This window comes from Alosa pseudoharengus, unplaced genomic scaffold (genome assembly GCF_046254945.1).
Source record: "Alosa pseudoharengus isolate Yale_2024_CS ecotype anadromous, Long Island Sound unplaced genomic scaffold, YU_APseudo_1.1 YU_APseudo_1.1_scf_2, whole genome shotgun sequence".
Classification (NCBI taxonomy): domain Eukaryota; kingdom Metazoa; phylum Chordata; class Actinopteri; order Clupeiformes; family Clupeidae; genus Alosa; species Alosa pseudoharengus.
In genome coordinates this window covers 34,144,785-34,166,324 of record NW_027468663.1, presented here as the reverse complement: position 1 = coordinate 34,166,324, position 21,540 = coordinate 34,144,785, and the positions used below count along the sequence as shown (strand labels likewise).

Genomic DNA, 21,540 nt, shown 5'->3' with positions numbered 1-21,540 from the left:
AGACCACGTCTCATTGAGAAGTGGTGGCGCTAGTCAGGCTACATTGACACACTATGTAATAGAGAAGTGACGTGGAATAATCAAAATAACGGAAACCATCATGCACTGTAAGATCAGCTAGAATATCTTTAATGACATATATATATATACACATTAAATTTGTACAATGAAGACAAATCAAGGTTTTGATCACATCTGCTGTTTTTCAGTGATGTCCATGGTCCTCAGCTTCAGGAAGGGGAGGAACAACTTCTCCGGTCTCCAAAACAGTGTCACCCTAAGATGAAGCAGAAAAGAGACACATTACAGCACACCACCATCACAGACACATTTCAAAAGTACAACAGTTATACGCAAAAGTGACTAGTCAAGTGAATTGTGAAGAGGATGTCCAGCACAGTGTTGGCAAATATCTACACCCAGCTAAGGGATTGAAATATAAACCAAATAATTGTCAGATGTATGCTAAAACAAGACCTTAATTGTGTTCACCGTTGCATATTACTATACAAAAGTCCATATCTATTATCTATAATTAACCTATTAGGCTTCAATAGGTCATTAGTCTAACTCTGAATTGAAATGAATGGTTACATTGACTATTGTAATTATCAATAAATGTGTGCCATCATGAATTCCAACCAAAAATTTTTTAATTTTACTAAAGAGATTACTTGTGATCCAACCACTGTTGTCAGAGTAAGTTACTTACTGGAAACAGTCTGGGCTTCAAAGCAACAACACCATATGGCAGTGTCTGAAAAGACAGCATATAAAACAATATTCAATGTAATACACCTTTCTGTCAACACGTTCAATTGAGATCAACACACATATTTGAAGAATTAATATAACATTACTTACAGAAACGTGGTATTTGACATAGTAGTGCACAATCCAAGCAGGAATCAGCACTCGTGTAACGGCGAAAGCACCAGCGTTATAGGCTTTGAACGTCTGTCAAAATGTTAACAAGACTTCAGCTTAAGTCAATAAATATCTTGGGTAAATCATATAACATACGTTAGGTCTAATGTTATGACAGATTTACCATGTAACATTAAGGCATAAAGTTAACTAGGTGCTGTTAACCACAAATTATGAAGTTGACGTGAGCAGATATGAGGCTTAACATGCTAGCCAGTTGTTGACATCTTTTACGTTATTTCCATAGCTGGCTAACGTTACGCTTACTTAGCAGCTAGTTCGCACTGCGACCTTGTTATTTACAAGCAGAACTAAACTGTTTCGGCGTCATTTATAAATGTATATAATATACCTCCCAAGATATATCAAACTTACATAAAGTCTCCACAAGCTCTTAGGCTCCAAAAAGCCTGCCCAGAATTTCTGAATGCGGCCGAGCGGTTTGGGTTCAACCACAGGTTCCCTAGTACTAAGTTCCTGGTCCTTCAACCATTTTCTTCTTAGAGTGGTTAGTTGGTCGACGCGGAGTTTCTCGTCCGCTGTATAGCCAACCATGATGCAATCTGTAAATAAGCAAACCTTAAAATCAAATCAGTCAACCTGATCACAATGACACCGGAGGACACTCACTGCTAGGTGAGGAGCTAGCTACATGCAGGAAAGAGTGTACTCTTGAAATAAACAATATCATGACAACTCCATTAGTTTGCCAGAGCGACACCTATTGAATCGGAAGATAATAGCTTAAGCAAAAAAGGCCGACCCAAAGGCCCTTTCGCTATATCAAGGGTCTTTGTTTCGGTTGTGCCTTTTTCCTGGATTCCTTTGATTCCTTTAATGTGTAAAGAAGCCATCAACGATAGATTAGTGCCAGGCTAGTGTGTTAATTTACAGTATCTCACAAAAGTGAGTACACCCCTCACATTTCTGCAAATATTTTATTATATCTTTTCATGGGACAACACTGAAGAAATGACACTTTGATACAATGTAAAGTAGCCTATCTGTACAGCAGTGTACAGCAATCTGTACAGTGAGTGTATAGCAATTGTATAGTGTAAATTTGCTGTGCCCTCAAAATAACTCAACACATTAACGTCTAAACCGCTGGCAACAAAAGGCAGTACAAATGTCCAAATTGTGCCCAAAAGTGTCAATATTTTGTGTGGCCACCACTATTTTCCAGTAATGCCTTAACCCTCTTGGGCATGGAGTTCCCCAGAGCTTCACAGGTTGACACCTCTTCCACTCCTCCACACTGTAAAAAAAAACCTATAGAATTTACTCAATTTATCTAAGGTAACAATTTGCATCTACTTTGGTTGGGTAAATTTCAATCCGATATTTTGAGTAAAGACTACCTACATTCAACAGCTATGAAATACTAAAATAAATTAGGTACATTTTACATACAAATTACTCACAATAATTGGGTAATTTTAACTTAAGACTATTAGGCATTATAAATCTACTTAATAATTCTTAGTAATAATTATCTAATATGACTAATTAACTATTAACTATTCAGGGAAGGTTAGATTTACTAGAAGTTATTTTCAGGCACAGCAGATAGTATTGATCAACTTGTTTATTCAAGCAAACAGATTCACAATATATTTAAACAATACTGTGAAAAAAACAAAAAAAACACACTAGTGTTCCACTATGGAAATGAAAAAATAAATGTAAGTACAACTCAGAGTGTGTGTGTGTGTGAGAGAGAGAGAGAGAGTGTGTGTGTGTGTGTGTGTGTGTGTGTGTGTGTGTGTTTGTGATAGAGAGTTTGTGTGTGCATATGAGAGAGAGAGAGAGAGAGGGTGTGTGTGTGTGTGAGTGATTGAGAAAGAGTGTTTGTGTAATAGAGTGTGTGTGTGTGTGAGTGAGAGAGAGCGTGTGTGTGAGATTGAGAGAGAGAAAGAGTGTGTAGAGAGAGAAAGGGAGAGTGTGTGTGTGAGTGAGAGAGAGAGAGAGATGGAGAGAGTGAGTGTGTGTGTGTGAGTGAGTGAGTGAGTCAGTCAATCTGACACGTTAAACACACATGTAACCAACATTGTTAAACACACAAGTAACCATGACACAGAAAAGTCTTCTGCAGCCTGGTAATATTAAAACAGAACATTTAAACCTCAAAAAAAGTGAGTGCGTATGTGTTTCTTTGTTTCTTTGTGTGTGTGCGTGCGTGTGTGCGGGCATGTTGGTCACATTCACAGCTGTGTGTGTATGGTTGGTGTGTTTGTGTGTGTGTGTGAGTGTGTGAGTGAGTGAATCTCAAAATCTGACACGAAAATCACTCTAATAGTTTGATTTTCAGGCTGTGGGCTTTCTTGCCTAGCTTCGCCCCATCAAGCTCCAGACGATCACCTTCATTGTGTGGTTTGTGTGTCCCTCAGATTGGTCCTCCATGTTTAAAAGAAACAAATAAAAGCATTTGCATTTTTAGAGTATTAACAATATGCTATTCCAATACATGTCAGTTGTGTTGTAGTGTGTTGCATGAATATTTGGTGTGTTTCGCAATCTAGGGCCACCGTAGAACCCTGTGTTAATCAATCATTTAATAACATACCTGGTACTGGAAGAGCTGTTCTTGCTGTTCTCCAAGATACTCGATAAGGCAGCAGACAACGGCATCCCTCTTTTTGTCAATGCTCTGGGACTGAAAAGAGATGCATTTTAGTGAGAGGACTTATAGTTGAAGTCAGGCGGAAGAGGAGAGGAGGACAAGGGGGGAGAAGGATAAGAGATGTGAAACGGAGATGTGAGGACCGGAGAAGAATATGAGAAGAGGAGGAGAAGAGAGTAATAGAAAAGGAGTTGAGAGGAGGGTGATAGGAGATGAGGAAAGAAGAGGTAACACTTTATTTTAAGGTTCATATGTTAGCCACTAATACATACCTAATTAATGCCTGTATTAGAGACTTGTAAGGCATATGTTAGGCAACAGCAATCATTTGTTAGCCATGTATTCACAAATGTCTTGTTCATGATGAATTAGGCCTTCATTCTTGATATAATCTTAATAATGACCTAGTAAGCCTTGATCTCTACTTACTAATTTGTACTTAGTCCCAAAAGAGAATATGTATAACCCATTAGTATACTGTCTGAATCTATCCCGAATAGTGGGAGAGCAGTTGTAGAATAAGCTCCACTTCATTGCTGTACTTTCACTGCCCAGGTTGCTGTGACAAACAGCACGTAACAACTGGGAGATAGGCTCCCATTCTAAAGTGGAATCTGTTTCCAGGATTTATTCAGACAATATACTAGTGGGTTATACATATTATCTTCATAACTACACATAATACATAATTACACACTAGGCACGTGAAGGAGAGTAGCTGGCCTGGTTTGGTTTCCTGTGGGTGATATCTGGACAAATGTGTCCTTAAAGCACCCCATGTCTTAAAGGTGCAAGGGCAATCATGATGAAGACAGGATATGGACTGGTTTCGACCAAAATGCCCATGTTGCAATCTATAATGCTTCAATAGATCCAATCGTTTTGATGTGGTGAAGCTACAAACTTTGCACAACCAGTTCATTTGAAGCACTCACATACCGTTTTCTGTTCTCTTTCTCTTCTCTCCTTTCTCTCTTCTTTTCTTTTCTTGTCCAAAACCTGCAATGGACAGGGCAGGCAGGCAATGATTGTTATAGTTGTCATGATTCCAAAATGTTGACTTTAATATACACAACAGATTAGAAACAGTCGACAGGGGACATTAATAAGATACATGTTGCTTCACATATTACACACATTACACATTTGATGCTTTTCCAGCACCAACAGCTGTTGTAAACTGATGTAGCCTATATCAAAGTGATCATTTAACTTCGTCACATTAAATAAGATGTGAATGAACGTGGGGTTGTTTCACACGGATATGGCTAGGGCAAGACCGCAAAGACCACTCGTTAAATAGGCTAGTACTAGCCTACTCAACGTTTTTCAGCTAGCCGACAGGCCAACTAGCATTTTAAGCTAGTTTGCCTTGGACCGCTAAATTTATGCCCAGGCAGCTAAACTAGGCTACTGTACATTTGATGTTAGCCATGTGTTCACAAGCTTATTGCGTATTTGAGACTTCAACTTATTCGATACATGGATAGACCTATGGATTATGTTCATAAACACACATTATATTCACAATCACATTCAGGACTAGGTCCACGCACTCGAGGCCAGATAGCTAGGCTATTTCGCCCTGTTGAACCGTGTTGAACTTGCCACTGCTCCCACCACTTAAACGTTGACGTTTTTCACATTCCTGATATAATAGGCCTATATAACAGCTACACGGTAAAGTTTACAGGAATCATATCATTCTTGATATAATAGGACATAGGCATATATAACAGCTACACGGTACAGTTTACAGGAATCATAGCTTACCATCAATCCAGTAACTCCATCAGCCGACGAGTGAGCACATCTCCAACCGTCGTTCGCATGCGCATTGTAGCCTAGAGCAAAACTGATTTCTTTGGGTATATTTTATCATAGTTTTTTAGGTAGACGTTGTTACTGTTAAAAAATAAGTAGTGTAGGCAGAATTTACCCAATTTTTATTATTTTACCTGCTGATTAATAAAGGCAAGTACATTTTAACCAATGTTCAGGTATTGTATTTACCACCCCCCAAAATATTTTTTTACAGTGCATGACGACATCACAGAGCTGGTGGATGTTAGAGACTTTGCACTCCTCCACCTTCCGTTTGAGGATGCCCCACAGATGCTCAATAGGGTTAGGTCTGGAGACATGCTTGGCCAGTCCATCGCCTTTACCCTCAGCTTCTTTAGCAAGGCAGTGGTTGTCTTGGAGGTGTGTTTGGGGTCGTTGTCATGTTGGAATACTGCCCTACGGCCCAGTTTCCGAAGAGGGGATCATGCTCTGCTTCAGTATGTCACAGTGCATGTTGGCATTCATGGTTCCTGCAGCCCCAGACCATGACACTCCCACCACCATGCTTGACTGTAGGCAAGACACACTTGTCTTTGTCCTCCTCACCTGGTTGCCGCCACACACACTTGACACCATCTGAACCAAATAAGTTTATCTTGGTCTCATCAGACCACAGGACATGGTTCCAGTAATCCATGTCCTTAGTCTGCTTGTCTTCAGCAAACTGTTTGCAGGCATCCTTCTGGGACGACAGTCATGCAGACCAATTTGATGCAGTGTGCGGCGTTATGGTCTGAGCACTGACAGGCTGACCCCCCAATTATTTAAAAACAATATTTTTTTTCAGATCCTTCAGAGTTCTTTGCCATGACGTGCCATGTTGAACTTCCAGTGACCAGTATGACAGAGTGGGAGAGCGATAACATCAAATTTACGCCTGCTCCCTATTCACACCTGAGACCTTGTAACGAGTCACATGACACCGGGGAGGTAAAATGGTTAATTGGGCCCCAAATTTGGACATTTTCACTTAGGGGTGTACTCACTTTTGTTGCCAGCAGTTTAGACATTAATGGTTGTGTGTTGAGTTATTTTGAGGGGACAGTACTGTACATACACTGTTATACAAGCTGTACACTCACTTACATTGTAGCAAAGTGTCATTTCTTCAGTTTTGTCTCATGAAAAGATATAATAAAATATTTACAAAATTGTGAGGGGTGTACTCACTTTTGTGAGATACTGTAGGCTTTCACTAGCCTAGAAATCTACATTTACATTTTACAATTTTACAATTACATTTGCTGCCAGGGCTAGTCTAGCAACTCTCCATTGACTTGTGAGCTCTAGAAATCGAAACTAAATCTGGCATTGAAATCGTGTATAGAGTCGTTTGTTGGGCTTAACATAATGATTGATGGCAGAGTTGCAACGGTTTGGCTTGAATTCCCTGCTACTTGAAAACAAATATCCTATTGCGTCCTATTGCGTGCAGAGGGAATTTGAAAGACAACTGATTATCCCGACCCTCGGACTGAGCACTGCGAACGGTGAGTGCCCAGACCCTACATTTTAATGTGGGTCTGGCTCACCAGGCTAGGCTTTCACATTATGCCGGGTTTCTTTGTCAGACATAGGTTGACATTATTGACCAGTAGCCTCACATGTTGCTGTAACATACCATAGTGAAGATGGGGAGATAGCTATTAATACTTTAGTATCACAGTTCTAAACAAGGCTATTTTTTCCTTCATGCCCCAGGCTATAAAGAGCTCAACTAACATACAACAACAAATGTGTAAATCTTAAACAAAATACCAACGTGGTTGAGATCCATCAACTCTTAGTTTCCGCAGTGACAATCACAATCATGATTCAATGTAACCATTTTCATAGATAATGTTTGCAGAAAGACACTGATTCAACTCACACATAATACCCAGTGAATCTTATGTCTGATTTACAGCAAGAGCTTGTTACTGACACTATGGGGGGTCCGATATCATTTGAGATTACTTTGAGTTAATGGATGTGTGCGTGCAAGAATAATCTCAGGAGAACTGAGTGCCATTTCTGCTAGTAGCAGTTTTAAACATGTGGTCACCCTGCAACATAAGGTCAACCAGAGGTTTGTGTAAATAATACTTGAAAAAATATAGCTGGTACCACTAGCCAATCCAGCATTTCAAGGTTCCATATTTAATACTTCAAAGGCTTTAATTAGTGTCTTAAGGGTATCTCCTTTGCCTCAGGCCTGGCAAAGAGTCCAAAGAGATGCTCCTCTATATTTGTCGGCAGTTTGGGTAAGGCACAAGGTGTCTTCTGGCTGACTGCATGGACGGAAGTGTTTTAGATGTGTTACATTATGCCAAAGACTCAAAGACTCCAAACCCAGTCTGATGGATCGGGTATCCAATGTCAGTTTCAGTAAACCATGAATGAACTATTTGAGGCTAAGTACAACCTACACAGAAATGTACTGAAATTATTTTTAATGAGGTGATAAAAAAATGGTTAGTGGAGGATTTACACATTTGAATAAGGCATTTGGGCATGCAATGTAAAGTTTCAACCTCACCTATGAAAGTCTTCATATGATGTGTAATTGCAATGCAATTTTTTGGCATGCGGAAGTCCGTGCATACCATCAGTCGGTGACAGCATGCACACTCCCAGGAAAGCCTGTGGATGCCTCCCTAGTGGCCTGTGGGATTCTCAGGTTTCTGTGTGTGGATATTCCAGGAGGTGGACCTGTCACTATAAAAGCACCCGTCGACTTTAGACATAAACTAGGTTTACCATAACCATTCGTGCTAGCAAACGATTAATGGAAACTCAAAGACAATGTAGATTCAATTACAGAATTATTACTTACTTCAGGTTCTGTTATTAGAATTTATTTGGGCCATTGATCCATATCAGATGGAAACATTTATTTTAGAAGGGGGTCAATAAGTATATTTCCCAGATGACTAGAGTGGAAGGCATAAACCCACGCACAGGTATGGTGGTAGCCTTGTGCAGCATCTTTCTTTTCTTCGGCTTCATGTTTACAGTGTCAGGATTGAAGGGTGAGAGTCTTGGTAATGTTCCCCTTATTGCCATCGGACCTGCCATCTGCTTCCCTGGTGTGTTAGCCATTGTATTGGCCAACAAAACCAATGGCTGCACGGAATGTCCTGTGCAGAGCTGTGCAGAGAAAAAGAAGAAGCCAAAAGTGGGGCAAACCCGGTCTACAATCCCTAAAGAACAAACTCTGGAGGGAACATCGGGAGAGTTTCAGGCTGGTGAGGACTCTTCATCATCCTCCACTGCTATGAGAACGTCCATCTGGCTTACACATAAAACTGAGAAGGATGACACACTCCTCTACATAGGACCTTACCACCCCTCTAGTGCCTTGGTTGCCACTGGGTGTGTCTCTACTTACTGCATGTTTGAGAAGGTGCATTCCCCAATGGAGAATATGGTCCACGCTGGTATGCAACATGCAGCATTCAGTACTGCTGTACCTTCCTGCGAAAAGGACAGAGATGCTACATGCCTGCCTTTCTACTGGACTTTCACAAAAGCCAGAGACTGTAGATGGGACTATGAAACAGTGGTCTGATGTACATGCTCTAGGGAAAATGGAATCGAACAGTTTTATTTTTATTTTGGTCTTATCTGGGTTCCTGTCGCCAGTGTAGTGGGTTAGAGAACAGTTTGTATTGCAAGTTTTTTCCAAATCTGTGTTTGGAAATTCCGTAAAAGATGGAACCAATGGGGCAGACTGTTGGCCAGTATAAAATCCTTCATATTTTGAGGCCCTATCCATACACCTTTATAACATGTCTATATATCCAATAAGCATTTTAGTGTGTATATTTACTTAGTGTACTTTGCCTGCCATGGCAGTATGAATGAATTATTAAATGCATGTCTTTATGCTTACCATTCACTTCCAAAAGTGTTCCTGGACGTTTACAATCTTTTCACAGAAGACATTATCATGAACTCGCAATATAACTGAGTGGGCAAAGAATGTCTCCGTAGACGGGCTCTGTAGTGGGTCATGTTGGAAATGTCTTGTTAGTAGGCCTAGATGTGTCTGCAGGAAAAGAGTTAGCTAAACGGATACAAAACAGATCAAAGATTCTAGAACAGAGCTCTGTTCTAGAATCTTTGGTCTAGATGTGGCAATCCACTAGATGGTAGACGAGGCTCAGCACAGAAATGCTTTCTACTACACAACTTTGGGATCAGCTAGTCTACCGATGGTGGTATTTTCAGCCAATGAGCACATAGCGTCGAACTCCTCCCCACCGTAAAACATTCAACAATCTGTCATTGAGGTAGGCCAACGACAAACCAGTATCGCCTAGCTGTAGCTGACGACCGATAAATGACAACGATTGAACGGTACTGTAATATGGGGATAGCGACATATGGGTTTTGACCACATGAATTTGGTAAGTTGTTATTAGTATCTCTTGGTATTGTTATGTAACATTAATACATGATGATGATGATGATGATAGCTATCGGGCTAACTTCAGCCAATGTTAGCTAGCCCTTTATGAGACAGCAGCATGAATAGTTAATGAATGTCGTAATAGCATTCATGGTAACGTTATATTTTGCTATTTGAACGGTCTGGCGTTTTTCACTAAGGGCCGGTTGACATCAGAAGATGAGATCCCCAATGAACTTCTGTTCTCAGATGTTACCTGGCAAACAACGTCAGACAGACTAGCTACGTTAGCTAGCTCATGTGTAGATAACCTAGCCTGATGGTTGCACTAACGTTAGCTAAGTTACTGTCAAGGTGAAAAGTAGGTTTGAGTGTTAAACGTTAACTTAAGTCATCAGAAGTTTGCGTTTCAGGTTATCAGTTATGTAATTGGCAAACTGTCAAGCTATACAACCTGTCGTTTTGAGAAGTTCTTAGCTGATTGGGAAGGTCAGTGGTAACGTTATAGCTTATCATCTTAGGCAATGTTAGCTAAGAGCTATAAGTTATTCATGGTAATATTTAAATGGAAGTTTTCTCATAGAGTTTGCATATAGTCATCAAAGTCATTCCCCAGTAACTAGTCAGATGAATTTAGTAAGGTTTCAATTATTCCAGAGGAGATTGACGTTTGAAAAAGTTCCCCATATTTTGCCTTTCAAAGTCCACATTGGACCTATATCAATACATCTATTTTTTTGGAGTTTAGACAGGTCAAGCCTGTTACCCCTTCAGTCTTTTTCTTCAACCTAACAAAATTAACAAGGAATCTGTGGTTGCAAAGTGAGGCCACTAAACTGTGTTCTCTTCCACAGGCGCTACGATAGAAGCTCACATGAATAGGACAACTGTTATGTCAACAAGTGGGCCATATACACTCAAAACAACCCATTGACTGTTGGGATAATGGTGAAATATTTCTTTAATGAGACTGATATCAAAAGTTCATGGGACCATGTTACCACTGCGTTTTGGCAGAGGTATCCCAATCCATTCAGGTAAGTTTCCTTAGCACAGTTCAGTTTACTTTTAGTTCACTAAAACTTGTGTATTGAACTCCATGTGAGCACTTGTGTGTGTCTGGCGTGTGTGTTTTTTAAAGGTATAGATTGCACCGTTCTCTGAGGTGGATGGAACAATTGATCTCATTTACTATTTGTGTTTAAGATCTTACACTTTCCACATCTTACTCTGCATAATAGCTTTTCAGTTGAGCTTTAGATATTGTGTAACTCATCACACATCCACCAAAACATGCTTTTATTCACTCATTGCCAACTACAGGGATCAAATGCATATCTAGTGAATTTGAGTACACCTGTGCTTCTGTTTGATCCTCAGCACTCATGTCCTCACGGAGGACGTTGTGTTCAGGGAGGTGACCGCAGATCATCAGCTCCGCACTCGGCGCCTTCTCACGAAGACCAATCGGCTCCCGCGGTGGGCAGAGTGCTTCTTCCCCATCAACCTTTCGCAGTCGGTTTACATCCTGGAGGACTCTGTTGTTGACCCAGTCAGCAAGAGCTTCACCACGTACACGTGGAACCTCAACCACACGACACTGATGGTACGCAGCTAGTATTTTCATTAGTGAGAGGGGTGAGGTTGAGTTGTAAACCATCATTGGTGAATTCGTGCTGACAGGAATTACTTTAGTGTGCAATGGTGCTGGTACTGTAGTTGTGCAATCAATCTGACTGTGACAGTGCTGCTGGATTCACTTTTTATGACAGGGGCTTGATGTTCACATAATGTGACAGAGTTTACATTGCAATATTAGAAAACATCAATGCTTAAATATTATATTTTCATCAGTAGATGTATTATATGAAATACACTCACTGGCCACTAAGTACACCTGTTACATCTCCTCATTAAAATAAATATCTAATCAGCCAATCACATGGTCAAAATGATCTGCTGAAGTTCAGACCGAGCATCAGAATGGGAAAGAAAGGTGATTTTAGTGACTTTGAATGTGGCATGGCTGTTGGTGCCAGATGGGCTTTTCTGAGTATTTCAGAAATTGCCGATGTACTAAGATTTTCATACACATCCATCTGTAGGGTTTACAGAGAATGGTCCGAAAAAGAGAAAATATTCAGTGAGCAGCAGTTCTCTGGGCAAAAATGCCCGATGATGTCAAGAGGTCAGAGGAGAATGGCCAAACTGGTTTGAACTGAAAGAAATGCAACAGTAACTCAAATAACCATTTTATTAAACCCGAGCTATGCAGAAGAGCATCTTTAAACACACAACATGCTGAACCGTGAAGCAGATGAGATCCAGGCTCACCGAACTGGGACGGTAGAAGAGTGGAAAAAGTTGTCTTGATTTCTGCTGCGACATTTGGATTGCAGGGTCAGAATTTGACTAAGCAACATGAGAACATGGATCCATCCTGCCTGGTTTCAGCGGTTCAGGCTGGTGGTGGTGGTGTAATAGTGTGGTGAATCTGTTCTTGGCCCCTGGAGCATCATTTAAATGCCACAGCCTACCTAAATATTGTTGCTGACCATGTCCATCACTTTATGACCACAGTGCACCCATCTTCTGATGGCTACTTCCAGCAGGATAACACGCCATGTCACAAAGCTTCAGTCATTTTAAACTGGTGCAAGTAGTTCACTGTACTAATATAGCCTCCATTGTCACCAGATCTCAGTCCAGTAGAGCACCGTTGGGATGTGGTGTAACAGGAGGCTGCACATCATGGATGTACAGCCAACAGAACTGCAGCAACTGTGTGATGCTACCATGTAAATATGGACCAAAATCTCTGTGGATTGTTTCCAGCACCTTGTTGAATATATGCCACAAATAATTATGGCGGTTCTGAAGGCAAAAGGGGGTCCAACCTAGTACTAGCAAGATGTGCTTAAGAAAGCAGCCGTTGAGTGGAGTTTTAATCCTCATGTTTTTTAGTCCCACAGAACTTATCTGCAGGAAAGTGGGTTCATAAGAAGCTTTGTTCAACCATGACCTTAGAGATTTTGAGATAGGCCTTGGTTGGCTTTACTTTACAGTTAATGCCTATACAAGTCAACATAAATAAAATAAATATGCAAAAATATGGGACCAAAATTGATTAGGTTTCAGCAGTAAAACAGATTTAAAAAAAATACGCCTTGCCAGTTTTGAAAGCATATATCTCTCCTAAATCTGACTGTGCAGTTAACACTTCCTCAAACTCTCACATTAACTGGCCCTTCAAACACCCCTTGCACAACAGACTCTGAAGTACTTTTGTTTTAGTTCCTAAAATAGCTAATTTCTGTTTTCTCAAGTTGATACTGTCCCCAGATATAGGTTAAAAGCAGAACTAAGTGTTCTTCCGAAAGCCTCGTGCAACCTATGACTGGCTAAACTTGTGTGTTTTTAGCCTTTTTAAATTTGATTTCTGGTCAGTATGTGTCGGTTGGTGGGTGTTCTTGAGTGGCTGGCCCTGGGTGTCCCAGATCACGAGTCAGAGGGCACGTTCCCCCAGCAGGCCTTTCCTCAGCCACTCTCACACACCAGGCCTGTTTGTGCTGGTTAGCAACGGCATCCTGGCACAGACCACAAAGACGCCTCTGTGTAAGGAAAATTCCTTGATTTGGGAGATTCGGAAACCACAAAGTTTTCCATTGTGTATAAATTGGAAGGTTTATATGTTTTTCTCCCCAAGACAGCTGCAGAATTATGCCACTTAGTATGCAAAAATGTTGGCCAACTTTAAGATTTAGATTATTGGGCCAAGTAGGAAAATGGTTCCTGGTGCTGATGCTCTTATCTATTTGCTCTTACTTAGTCAAATTTATCTATTTTTATTTTTATTTTGTCCTGATATTAGACCATATGTTATGGTCATAAGTCATGAATCACCTCTTTGAAATCACTAGTAACATGTTTATAAATGGCTGATCAAGCCCTGCCAGCTGCCCTGGAAACCAGTTGTGCATGGTGGTAGTGGATCTTCTAAGACCTAGAAGTGCAAGAATAGACTACGTGCACAAAATGCTCTCTGTGCGTTGGTTTGTTTCCAGTGGAGTCAGGTATGTTTGAACCTGCTGCTATTGTTAATGTAATTAGTGTCTACACACTGACCCGGTTGGGGGTTGCACTAGGGAATCAGCATGTTACGATAAAGAAGGATTTATGCGTGTTAAAATAGTTATTATTGGGCAAACAAGATATTCAGTGTCGGAGTGAAGGTAAGGAGCAGAATATAACAGAAGATGTTGTTACAACACAGTTAACGGTCCACCGGAAATACATGAGAGTACAGGAAAAGCCTTTCGTGCACCTAGTCTATTTGTTAAGGTTACAGAGGACTTGTTGTCCAACAAGCAGCATGCGGTTCTGTCTGACTTGCTCCACGCTCTTATACCGACTGTCCCTCTCCGTGTTGCAAATGCGCCAGATAGCTCTTTTAGGGGGCCTGCAGGTCAGTCAGGCAGTGACGTAACTTTGATCATTGGATTAGGAATGCCATACAAAGACATAATGGCTCTGTTGCACGTCTCGGTTTTGTTATTATTTTTTTCAGTTCTTTTCTAGTAATGTTGTTTCCTGTGTGAAGTCCTGGTTCTAAAGCCGTGCTTGTGTGCAGACGGTGCGGGAACGCTGCGTGTTCCAGCAGTCGGAGGAGCGGCCGCACTGCACCGACATCCAGCGCGAGGCCTGGATCTCATCCGGCATCTACGGCTTCTCCAGACCCATCCAGGTAGGACCGCACCCTGCACACAACACACCAACCACCCCAGTCCAGTCCCATCCAGGTAGGACCGCACCCTGCACACAACACACCAAGCACCCCAGTCCAGTCGGGAGGCAACACTGACTAGTTGCTTGTGCCGGCCATCTTCTTGTCAGCTCCTAGTCTCTACTCCAGTGAGTGTTCAGTGCCGTTTAACATATGAGATGAAATGGCCCTGGGGATCACATCATAAATGGGCCACCTGTTAAACCTACTAGCATTCAATCACCAAAGATTTTGACACTTGTTTGGAGAATGACATCCCAGTGGCCAAATATCTCCTCCCTGTTGGATATTTCAAGCACTGTTCTTATTATTTTTGTAAATATTGACCCAGATTTATGGAAAGGGGAATATGGGTAGTTTATGGGTCAGGCACCAGAGCCAGGTGGAGGAGAGCTGGATTCTGAATGCCAAGAGTGGGAGATGTAAATCTTGAGCAGTGGAGGGGAAGAACTACAGACTGTTATTTTGGTCTCCACATTAGTGCTGTATGGCAGCCTTAGATGTCCTGGAGGGAGGGAGGGAGGAGGACGGGCCAGAGAGGAAAAGGGGCAAATGAGAGCTGTCTGTGTTGAGGCTGATTGTGGGATGGAGGAAGTGTGTGTGTGTGTGTTTGTGTGTGTGAGAGTGTTTTCCTTTAAAGGATTTTATCCACACTAACAACACATTTCTCAATTGTGCGTTCAATTGTCTTTCCACAGGAGTTTGGGTTGGCACGCTTCAAGAGTAACCAGGTGAAAGCCATGAAGGGGTTGGAATACGTATTGGCCAACATGCACGGTATGTCCACCGCACTCACACTCTGGCATCTATCCTCATTCTTTTAGAACCATAGGAAATGATAACCAGTACTCTAGGATGGGTTAGATGCTGGTTATGCATCACATTTTCCATCATGTCTTAAGAGCACTCCCTGAAATCCTTAGGGACAGTAATAGCTCTAGCACCATTACTGTTGAATTGGCTCATCCTCTGGTGACCAACTCTGAGTTGCCAACAGAAATCTGTGTGCGTGTCTAGTGTTGTATGAAAATATCTCCAAAGTTTTAAAGTCAGTGTGCCTATTTCCCTTTTCTGTGGCTGAATTCATATTTCCTGCACACGTCCGCACGGATGGAAAAAGTCAGAACCTAGACAACTGCTTGTCTATGGAGGAAGCTGCAATGTCGCTGAGGCAATGAATCTCTGACTGACGATTCTTAGTCCGTGTGCCACATAGACAGTGATAAATTAATTCATAGTGTGTGAGCATTATGTAGAGGGCCTTGAAGATTATATTAGTGGACTCTAAGCATTAGCATGGCCCATAGAGTGGTCTAGGGCTGTTTTGCTGATCGCTATCTGTGTGTAATTCTGTCTCTTGCATACATACGCTAAAGTATAGGACTCTGCTTTAGGCTCACAGTGGTGGTAAGTATTCCTGTATGGCTTTATTCTGAGGCATATGGTCATAATGCATGCCAGAGCCTTTTGCTTGGCAGACTGTTCTAGATCTCTTCTGCTAGCTCCAATTGTAGAAATGTACCAGACTTAATTGTCAGTGTACTGTATACACAATAGCTGTTTTTGAGTTGGTGTAGCTAGAACCCCTCTATTTTGTTTGTCCTATTGCCTAGTTCCCATCCAGAAGATGTTTTGTGAATAACTTTAGTTGGACCGTTGTCATGCCACTCCCCATAGCTGTACCACGCTCATAGAGACTCTTGTTTGTTAGCCCGGTTGACACCAGACCCTTCTCAACTGAGAGTGGGTCTGGGGAAGGTTAATTCACAGCCCATTTCCAAAGGATCAAAATGCATCCGGACACAATTGGAGAGACCAAAACAAATCAGAGCAACGAAAGAGACGGGAACACACAATTTGCAACAGTTTACTGTCTGGTTGTAGGTTAGGGGAGAACGGGGAAGAATGAAACACTTTTTTAATTAAACATAATTTACAAAGACGTCGTACCACACTGAAAGCTAATATTTTGTCACTAGCAACCTACATCTGTCCTCTGTCAAACACAATTGAATTTTCAGCTCTGAACAAAACCGTTCAGGAGTTATTTTAGCAAAAAGTCGAACGTGCATTTTGTTTCATTTGTCCTTTCTGGCCGGGACATATAAAACAGGCATGGGGTACGAAATAAATATATAGCCTAGTTTAAGCTATGTAAACGTCCCACAATATTAGATTTCAAAGAGGATGTAGGCTAGCAATGCATCTGATGGCTCCACCGCCACTCGACCAACATCTTTGACGGGGATGGGCAAAGCAAGGCTTTGTGAAACTCTGAAACGTTCAAAGCAATTATGCCGGAATTATTTCGAGGCAAATAACACTGAAGTGTTGCTTAGCAGCGGCTAGTGGTCTGTAAATAATTTTCTTCCCATAAAAACTCTCGATGTTGCAATGTGTTCACTTAATTTTTTTAGCATTCTGAGAGTTTCTGGCTGAAACGGTGTAGTTGATGATAAAGAAGCTGACCAGATATTGTGGAAATGAACATGATGACTGACGAAATAAATTACTGTGATGTTTTAATAAACCATTGGTGGCATACATACAAGTCAGCATAGCACATCAATTCAGAATTAAGTGTTTTCTGTAGGCTAGGTGTCATCTGTCCACCCTAAGCTACTGCATAAATTAACAAAATATCAAACACTTTTCAGTAGCCTACCATTGTTGCAGAATATCACATATAGGTATCCCTTCCATTTTTGTACATTTTCACACATTCAAACATAAGGAAACAGTATGGGAAACTTTCTTTTAACTCCCTGTCTAAAACCGATGTGATAGCAGCTTCAAACAAGCGCTGTTCCTTGGCAACAGTCATCATTGATATTTAAAAAAAACCCCGGCTTCAACATTGCTCTATCGTCATCGTGTAAAGCCCGCCTCAACGGTTGTGATTGGTGCCTGGATTTAGGAAAATTGGAAATGGGCTTGAATGGGCTCTTGGCCAGACGGACTTGCAGAGCAAATCTCAAATTTGCCGGAAGTTCGTCAATGGTTTTCCAAGGCTACTTGTTTGTGCCTCAGTGGGGACAAAAAGTACATTTTGCAATACAAATAGACTAAAGTAACCTCAAGTTGAACTGACACAACCTCCATTGCATGCGTGGTTTGAGCCATCACACTGACCTCTCCATTGTCTCCGCTTGTGTGTCTGGAGACCTCCTTGGTCAAAAATGTTAAAATTTCACCCCTTTCAGGCAATTAGGTTACTTGATTTATAGATGATTTTTTTGCTGGGTTTTGGTTTGGATGCTTGAAAGTAATTATATCACTAGAGACAAATATTGAGTATTGTATCTCAAATATACCACGATCACAAATCACTATCATACAGTATTTTAAATCTCAATACATGCCAATATATGAAATCTAATTCAGTCCAATGTGGCTCCCACCCCTGTGCTGCACTGCCATGCTTAATTATTACTTGTGTTGATCCGGACATCCTGCAACAGGGCTACAGTGTAGGGCTGAGGCTGCGTCCTGGGAAGGACTGCTTTCTACACCAAGTGCTGGGATGATGCAAAATAGAGAAATCCTCCTCAACTACTGGGATTCTCTCTCCACATCCCAAAAAACAGTATTTTTAAGTGCGTCTCAGCCCACCTTCAAAGGCCAGTTTACTTTCATTTTCCTTTTGCAAAAGCCTTAATCCGCTCTCATGGGTCCGTGAGTTCTGGAGATGATGGGGCGGCTCCACAGATCATGGCGCTGGTCTGTGCATGTCAGTGGCAGCCCGCTCATCTCTTACTGCTGTTTTTGTCATCCAGTGGGAGGGGGTGTGGTGTGTGTCTCTCGTCTGCCCTGCAGCTCGTCAGACGCAGGCACGGTGGGGCGGTAAACCCCTCTGAGTGCGCTCCTCGGTGGAGAGAGGGGCCCCTCCACTCACGCCTCCTACCCCTGCCTACAGGCTACGCTAACGCATCGTCCGTCGCCCGAGGACCCCGGGGCTCGAGCTATTCTGGTCAGTGGCTCAGCCCTCCTGTTGGAGAGGAGGGTCGAGGTTGAGAGCGTTTGGGTCGAGGAGTGGGGGTGAGGGGGGGGGGGGTCCAGACATCAGATACTCATGGGGTAATTATACTCACATGCGAGGCGTTGGTTTAAAGTTACAAAGCAGCAGTCATTCATAACCCATGTCCAAGTCTTTGTTTTTAAAAGTGGTGTGCGCAGCCAGTGGTGTGTCATGTTTTTGAAGTTGAGCCTGAACAGAGCCCCTCACAGCCCCATTCACAGCACCCTGCATTCCTGCACTGTCCCTCTGGCAGAGAGAGCAACTCAGGACACTTAAAGGAGACCCCACCCCCATCGCAAAGCACACTCCTGCACTCACCATCACCCCCCCCCCCCCTCTCTGTTTTGTGTCCTGCATCCGTCGTGCCTTGTCTCCCTGCCCAGAACTCTGTGTCCTGAGTTCCTTGAGTGTCTGCTGGTGGCGGAGTGCAGGGGCTTGGCGTGCAGCACGTTGACCCCAGCAGCTCGGCCAAAAAGCCGAAAACCCCCCTCTCCACCAGAAATAGAACCCTGCCTGCACTGAAGGCTGCTGCTCTCCCATAAGGCCCCAGGCTTCCACAGTCCACTGTGTGTGCGAGGCTCTCCCTTTTACTGTGGCCTCTGTTGTATTCTGGAGATGGAAGGTTCATCACCACACTGATCTGTCCAGTTCCTCAATCGTCATGACATTGTTTTGTTTTATATTTTGCTGGTTGTGTGATTCAGTTGTTCTGTTGTGATTTTGCTGCCTCCCCTGATCTGGTGAATAAGTTAACATGTCATACAACACATCCCAAGTGCTCACCTTCCGTAAGCTGAGCCGTGGAGGTTTATGAGATGAATCTTCACCATGGCATTCCTGCTGGAGTGGGCTCTCCAGATGCCTGGGCTGCCCAGACAGTGCTGTCTCTGGCAGTGTGTGATGACAGGCCAGCGGCCCTGTAATCAATGCCATACCAGACGCCTGGAGTTACCCCTGCATGTGCACCCAAAGGTCATATGCAATGCTGTCACCTCATGGAGTTCACCTTACTCATTCACCCATATAAGCAGGCTAATATATATGGCCTTTATAAGCGCTTTTGTGTTTTGGCAAGTGTTTTTTTTTTATATAAGATGAAATGGTTACAGTCCTGTTGCTTTTAGTACTTGCTTTAGAGGGTTTGAGTTCAAAGTCAAGCTGGGCTGTATTTATAAAATATAACTGAATTGAATTATCCAAAGACTTTGTGTTTCAAAAAGGTTTATTCAGTACTAAAATGATACCTGTAATGAGTGAAATATGGAAGGTAGCTGTGTAAAGTGTAACATAGGAGGATGATTAGTAATGCACTAAATTATTCTATTTGTTTGTGAAAACCTCCACATCTTTCTTCACATGTTGTTTTGTGTTTTGTGTCTCAGGAGAAGTGCCCCAGTGGCTCCTCAGGGACTCGGTGAAGGACGCGTCTGAGAAGGCCAAGGGGGCCGCTATGGCCGCCACAGAGAAGGCCAAGACACTAGCCTCGGCCGCCAGCCCACAGAAACCCAGCCAGTATGTTTGACTGGGACACGCCACTCACTGGGACTTGACTTGCAGTGTACACACACACACACACACAATACGAACACACAGAGAACCAAACAGGTGTGCCTTTCCTCTGATCGGAGCCTTAATGGGATCAAGCCTGTTTATCTATTCTTTCTCTCTATATATTTATATCTCTCTCTCAGTCTCTTGATCTCTCGTTCTCTCTCCTTTTAAATGACGTAGCACTGACTCTCAGGTACTGCACTGTGGTGCAATCTCTCTTCAGAGTGACTGTTCTCTGCTTCTTACCTCTCCCATGCTCCGAGACGGAGCGCATGAGACTCATTTCAATGCAAGGATGCACACACATTTCAATTGCACAGAGAAAGAAGACAAAGTTTCTCATGAGAAACATATTATGCTAGAATATTTTACTTAATTTCGAAATATGAATCATGTCATGCATGTGGATAATGGGGGTTATTTTAGTTATATCAGTCAAAGTGATTTGGTCAGATATGGGATGTATCTGAGGTGTCCTGAAGGACACGCCTGCATTCCATGTCGATGGATATCATTGGATTTTTTTTTTTTAATTCTAATTATTTTGTTATATCAGGATCTTAGATCTGTATGTATGAATAAGTATTGATTTGAGTCATCGTGATATGTGTGATTACTAATCCTATTTTTTAGTGTATGGTAAATGTTGCCTTCCCAAAAAAAAATGATGCCATCCCAAGAGGATGATGGTAATTATGGCAATTATGGCTGGATATGTTAATTTGAAACATTATGTCAAGGCAATACAGAAATCACTACAATCTCTGGAAAACGAAAGGGACTGCATTTTGTGTACACATATGAAAATGTTAACATGTTTTTCTGCTGTGCTGTGCTATGCCGGGCTGAACACATTTGTTTTGGAATAGCTGGAATGTGCCGGTTTGGGTTTATGGACTTGGTGACTACTAATATTGTACAATTCTAAAAGATGAGGAAAGATATGTTCTATACTATGCAAGGCCTATAGCCGGCATGTGGTATAGCTTTAATCCACTTAAATTGAAGAACTAGCAGGTTAGTTCTGTCTTTGGTTTCAGAACCACTGATGTAAGCAAAATATCAGTATGTGTATCTTCTGTGTGTGCTGATCGTTCAAGGTTCAGAATGTCTTTTCAGCTGTTAAACAGCAGAGGGCGGTTGGTTGAAAAGATTCAGAGTTGGAACACTGGGTTAGTTATATCATGTGTTGTGTGAATGCTAGACAGATTTTGTTACAGAATACAAATTCACAATCTAAAAATCATTTCAGAGCTGTCCCCTCTGCATTACAATTATTTTGTAAATGTACCCTATTTTACTAGTATTCATTAAATTAAAGATGTATATGTTCATTCATTGATAACGTGATTTTTGATGATTTTGACTATAGAACGAGTAAACCAATTACAGCCACACAG

General features: G+C 41.9%; 2 protein-coding genes and 1 long non-coding RNA gene across 3 annotated transcripts; 1 reads left to right on the top strand and 2 right to left on the bottom strand.

The window, feature by feature from the left end:
- Nucleotides 1-108: 108 nt before the first annotated feature.
- On the bottom strand, nt 109-1,595 carry ndufb6 (NADH:ubiquinone oxidoreductase subunit B). Its single transcript, XM_076295969.1, has 4 exons — nt 1,303-1,595; nt 865-957; nt 713-757; nt 109-277 (listed from the first exon to the last, which is right to left on the bottom strand). The coding sequence occupies exons 1-4, from the start codon at nt 1,480-1,482 to the stop codon at nt 206-208; spliced, it is 390 nt and encodes a 129-aa protein (XP_076152084.1). The 5' UTR covers nt 1,483-1,595; the 3' UTR covers nt 109-205.
- A 1,085-nt stretch (nt 1,596-2,680) lies between these two features.
- LOC143135249 (uncharacterized) lies at nt 2,681-4,725 on the bottom strand. Its single transcript, XR_012988863.1, has 3 exons — nt 4,490-4,725; nt 3,494-3,583; nt 2,681-3,324 (listed from the first exon to the last, which is right to left on the bottom strand). It is a non-coding gene; the product is annotated as an uncharacterized LOC143135249 (long non-coding RNA).
- A 4,943-nt stretch (nt 4,726-9,668) lies between these two features.
- Nucleotides 9,669-21,474, top strand: LOC143134375 (PRELI domain-containing protein 1, mitochondrial-like). The gene is made up of 6 exons (XM_076294732.1): nt 9,669-9,786; nt 10,643-10,825; nt 11,169-11,394; nt 14,419-14,532; nt 15,270-15,348; nt 19,972-21,474. The coding sequence occupies exons 2-6, from the start codon at nt 10,734-10,736 to the stop codon at nt 20,109-20,111; spliced, it is 651 nt and encodes a 216-aa protein (XP_076150847.1). The 5' UTR covers nt 9,669-9,786; nt 10,643-10,733; the 3' UTR covers nt 20,112-21,474.
- The last annotated feature ends 66 nt before the right edge of the window (nt 21,475-21,540 follow it).